Genomic DNA, 5508 nt, shown 5'->3' with positions numbered 1-5508 from the left:
CCTACATCTGGAGGACTACGGATATGTGCCAGCATGTACAAATGGGGATTTAATAAAATATTTCCTGAAAAAAAAAAAAAGGTGTTATCGAAATAGTGGATCCATGAAATTGAGTATTTACAGTATAACCACGTCTGACAATCCTTAGAATGTTCAAACTGAAAGACACGGGAGCCCTGCCTTATGGTGCTTACACTCCAGACAGAAGATGACAGTGTGTCGCAGGGATGACTATCCCAGTGCCTGACAGATAATGTGCTCAGGGACAGTAGGCGATGACAGACATCACCATCACCTTTAGGACAAAGCAGATTAGGAAACTTCATGGCCAAGCTGATGTTTCATTACTAGCTTAACATGAAATTCAGATTAACTTCTCCTTAGATTGTGATTAGCAAGGCCTCACTTTAATATTACCCTTAGCTTCAGTACCTCGGTTCATTTGCCTTGAGTGTAAAGCTCTGCTCACATAACCTGAAGTAACTTGTCCCCACTGTTCTACCTGCTCTTTAGGAAGCAGGTCAAAGTCCTCCTAAAGAGTTTTTCTCCAGTAGCATCAGTAGCAACAAACAACTGCTAGCTTTTGGGTGGCCATTTGTGTGCAAATCTGTTTCTATAGCCTTTAACCTCTAAAGGGTCACACATCTTACTGCTGTACTATTCACAGTACCCACAAGTATACAGGGCATACAGATGTTCAGTAGGTATCAAGTAAATCTTAGTCCTTTGAGTTGTAAAGGGCCTTGTAAGTTGCATAGGAGAGATATAAGTATTTTAAAGTAAAAAAATCAGACGAATGTAAAGAATTTATTTCCTTCTAAATATTATTTTGTATTTGGGGACAGAATTTCGTAGAGACCAGACTGGGCTCCAACATGCTAATGGAATTGAGGTTGTCTTGAACTCCTGATCCTCCCTCCTCTAACTCCCAAGTGCTACATTAGAGAAATGCAGCCATTATGTCTGACTTACTGTGTATCCCTTGGCTGGCCTGGAATTCACTTTATAGACCAGGCTGACCCCGAACTCACAACAGAGATCCACCTGCCTCTGCCTCCCACTTGCTGGGATTACAGGAGTATATCACTATACCAGGGGGTTCTTCATTTTTTGTTTTTTTCAAGACTGGGTTTCTTTGTATAGCACTGGCTATTCTGGAACTTGTTCTGTAGGCCAGGCTGGCCTTGAGCTCAGAGATGCGCCTGCCCCTGCATTTTGAGTGCTGGGATTAAAGGTGTGCACCACCACTGCCTGGCTACCAGGTTCTTTTCCTACTCTTATTGCAAGAAGCCATCTTCTTCAAGAATTAGTAGCTTCATATGTAAAGAATATGGCAAAACTTGGTAGGATTCAGAAAGCGAAGTGATTAGACTATGTATGGAGTTAAAGTACACACACCACAACCTGTGTTAGTTCCTACCCACACATGCACTTGCACTCGCACACACAAAACCTGTCTTCAGGGGGACGTTCATTAAACAAATGAGAATAAAAGTTTAACAACGAATGAGTCCATTAGTTGAAAAAACCCTTGTGTTAAAATAGCACAAAAGTAAAGGTTATCCGGGCGGTGGTGGTGCATGCCTTTAATCCCAGCACTTGGGAGGCAGAGGCAGGCGCATTTCTGAGTTTGAGGCCAGCCTGGTCTACAGAGTGAGTTTCAGGACAGCCAGGACTACACAGAGAAACCCTGTCTCGAAAAACCAAAAAAAAAAAAAAAGAAAAGTAAAGGTTAGTATCATTATGACCATATTTATTAGAAATTATAATGAATGAACTATACTTCATAGAAATGTAGAGGTTGCATGTTCTTGAACATAAAGTTCAAAAGTGTACATTTCTACACTCTGTGTAGTGAATGCCTGGCCCTGCTATCAAGCAGTCTGAAAAATATGAAAAGTTTTCATGGGCATACAGTGAAACAAACGATTTAGAAGAACAGATCATGTTAGAATCTGAAATAACGGACTGGAGAGATGGCTCAGCAGCTAAGAGCATACATATGTCTTCCAGAGGACTTGATTTTGGTTCCCAGCACCCACAGCACATGACTCAGAGAGTGACTACAGCTCCAGGGGACCTGATGCCTCCAGCCTCTACAGAGACCTGCATCCATATGCACACACACCCCTATACATATATAATTTTAAAAAAAATTAAAAAGGACCTGAAATGACTGCAAAGGCTAACATTCACGGACTAGATCTGTCGCTAAAAATAGTAAAAAGTTTCTTTTTTTTTTAAAATTTATTTATTATATGTAAGTACACTGTAGCTGTCTTCAGACACCCATATGAGGGCATCAGATCTCATTGCAGATGGTTGTGAGCCACCATGCGGTTGCTGGGATTTGAACTCATGACCTCTAGAAGAGCAGTCAGTGCTCTTAACCGCCGAGCCATCTCACCAGCCCTAGTAAAAAGTTTCTAATGCTGAGGACAGATTATGTAAACTGTGGAGGAAACTGGACTACATAATAAACTAATAAAATTGAACAGCTTAACTATATTTTATTGATATAAATACAACCTATCTATCTCACAAGCATCCACTACAATATACGATACAAGAGACAAAGTCAGATGAATTAAATATTAATGAAAAGACAAAATACAGAAGTGCTTTGTTACATAAAAGTCACCTATAAATATTAAATCATCCTACATACTTTGTACAATTTACTTCTAATTGATTAAATATTTGAAATAAGCAAGGCTGAATTTATTTATTCAAGCATTTATTTCTCGGTGGAAAATGCTCTTTTCATCAGTGGTGGTTGTGTTTTCCCAACATCAAACATCATTTCCAGAGGTGGGTTGTTGAGAGAACACCAATCAGGTATGCGGCCCGTCTGACTGTAGTACTCCTTTGAAATGGAGCGGCTCCCAAGTATATCTTGCAATGCTCCAAAAACAGCCCCTGTGTAGTGAGAATGATTTCATAGCTAAGATGATATATCAGGAAAGTGTAGGCTGTGTGCATCCATTTTATACAAAGAGAGGACTGGTAAATTCAGCAACACAGATCAAACTCTCAATTCCAACTCAATGGGATTCATTCTGAGAAACAGACTAAACTGTAACTCCTCTGTTGAAAATAACCTAAAGGACCTGTTGCAGATTTCAGTGAATATGGTATTACAAAATCTAAAACAGGTGAAATAAGATAAGGTAGAAGGACTTTCAACTTTAAGTCTTAAGTTTTCTTTGTCACAACTCTGTTACATATCATTAAATAAAATAACATTGTAAAACCCAACAGACATCATTTAAAAGTTTTAAGATTTTTTTATACCAGAAGAATCTTAAAGATGTTCAAGGCGGGGATTGGAGAGATAGCTCAGTGGTTAAAAGCACTGACTGCTCTTGCAGAGGTCCTGAGTTCAATTCCCAGCAACCACATGGTGGCTCACAACCATCTGTAATGGGATCCCATGCCCTCTTCTGGAGTGTCTGAAGACAGCAACAGTGTACTCATACACATAAAATAAATAATTTTTTTAAAAATGCACAAGGCAATCTTTATAAAAACAATTCAGCTTCTAAATCTAATCTAGGTGAAAAATCAAGATTAACCAAATTCTACTTTACAAGAAATAGTACTACATTCATTTAAAATTCCTAACATGTTTTCCTCTTTCTAAATGAATGACCTTGCCACTGGCTTTATCAGATAATAAACTATATATGAATGTACACATCTGTGGTCACGTTTCTTATGTATTAGGCTGTGTGCTCACTTGGTGGTACTGTCTTAAGAGCACTCACTGAGCTCCACCAAAGTGTGAACCCAAGTACTGATGTCCACCGTTAACACCAGTTAGGTAAGAGCAGCTATCACCACAACAGTCGTCACTTTCACTATTCTGAGGGATGACTTTATATAAATGAAATTATTATTTGAGACAGGGTTTTATTATATAGTCTTGACTGGCCTGGAGCTCACCATGTAGACCAGGCTGTCTTTAAACTTCTAAGAGATTTGCCAGCCTCTGCCTCCAAAGTGTTAGGATTAAAACCATGTGCCACCACACCATCTCTAAGGATGAAATTTACTTTAAAAAAAGGCCAGCAGAACCAGGGATATAATTCTAAAAACTCCTCTAATTTACTGAAAAGTAATACTTAAGTAAAAATTGTTTGTTCATTTGAGGCAGGTCTCACTTTGTAGCTTCCACTGGCTTGGAGTTCACTATGTAGCCCAGGTTTGTTCAAACTATCTGTCTGCCTTAGCCTCCTAAATGAATGGATTATGGGGCTTTATTAAAGCTCAGTGGAAAATAGTATTTTCATCATCATCCGTGCCTAAACTTTGCCAACATCAAACATCATTTCCAAAGGTGGGTTGTTGAGAGATATAGTCATATATATGACCCAGCTAACAGCTTTACTTATGAGGTGGGTAGTTTTGAAAAGTAAGTTTTGAACAAAGTAAATGTATCATTTACTTTGATACATTTACTAGTAACACCACTCAGGACTAAGGTCTTACCTCCCAACCAGGCCACACAATTAGCTTTTGCAGGTGGAGTATGAATTCGGAAGTTCTTGGTGCCAAGTGTCTTTTTGTATTTTGGCTTTTCTACCAAATACCGTATTTCTGCAAGCAATCTGTGGAGAAATCCTGGCAACATAGATGTGCCACCTATGACTACCAAATTCTCTGCCAGTTGCTTCCTGGTGTCTATTGGGCACTGTTGTTGAAGAAGAAGGAAGGTTATTAGAATTGAGTGACTACTTTTTAGCGAGACTTACTGGACAGAAGCAGACACCGTAGACAGCAGCAGCACCTGCACTGCAGAAGACACGTAATGTTTCTTTCATACAGCAAACAGAGCCACCATGAAAATACTGCTACATATCTACATGGGCTTTTGAATACTTCAAGCACCTTTTAGATTTATTTAGTCAGTGATTTTTGTATTAGACAAAGTCTCTCTAGATATCGCTGGCTGGCCTAGAATTGACTATGGAGGCGAGGTTGGCCCTGAAGTTAAGAGATCCATCTGCCTCTGCCTCCAAGTGCTGGAATTAAAGGCGTGTACCATCATACCCAGACGCTATATTACCTTCTACATCAATCTTTACATTGTGTGTGAGTGTGTGTGTGCGCATGTGTCGTGGGCATGTGTAGACTTGTGCATATACAGAGACTAGAGGGCTACTTGCAGGAGTGGGCTGTGTTCTTCACCATGCTTGCTGGCAAGCACCTTTACCCACATGCCTGGCCCACAGTGTTAGACTTGAAAATGGTGTAGAGTAAATTCCAAGCAGCACAGGCAGTAGTGTTAGTGTACTCATTTTCAAGACAGAGTAACTAAGTTAGGCAGAGTAAGATCTCCTGCCTTTTTTTTCCATTAAGTAAAGAGAACGTGTAACATTTAACCACTACCACCACACTCTCCATTAATTTCTGTTTTTTTGAGACAGAGAAACAAATCACAGGAACTCACCACACAGCCCCAGGTGGCCTCGAACTTGCAATCCTCCTGTCTCTGCTTTTAAAGTG

At 39.7% G+C, this 5508-nt stretch overlaps 1 protein-coding gene across 1 annotated transcript in view; it reads right to left on the bottom strand.

The window, feature by feature from the left end:
* Positions 1-2706: 2706 nt before the first annotated feature.
* Actr10 (actin related protein 10) overlaps positions 2707-5508 on the bottom strand; it is a 25820-nt gene continuing 23018 nt past the window's right edge. Inside the window, exons 12-13 of the mRNA XM_028789238.1 lie at positions 4492-4693; positions 2707-2919 (exon numbers count right to left, since the gene is read on the bottom strand). Of these exons, the coding sequence (XP_028645071.1) occupies positions 2738-2919; positions 4492-4693 (384 nt within the window). The 3' untranslated portion in view covers positions 2707-2737. The remainder of the gene's footprint in view (positions 2920-4491; positions 4694-5508) is intronic.

Source organism: Grammomys surdaster, unplaced genomic scaffold (assembly GCF_004785775.1).
Source record: "Grammomys surdaster isolate TR1022 unplaced genomic scaffold, NIH_TR_1.0 127, whole genome shotgun sequence".
NCBI classification, from domain to species: domain Eukaryota; kingdom Metazoa; phylum Chordata; class Mammalia; order Rodentia; family Muridae; genus Grammomys; species Grammomys surdaster.
This window is presented reverse-complemented; position numbering and strand designations above follow the sequence as displayed.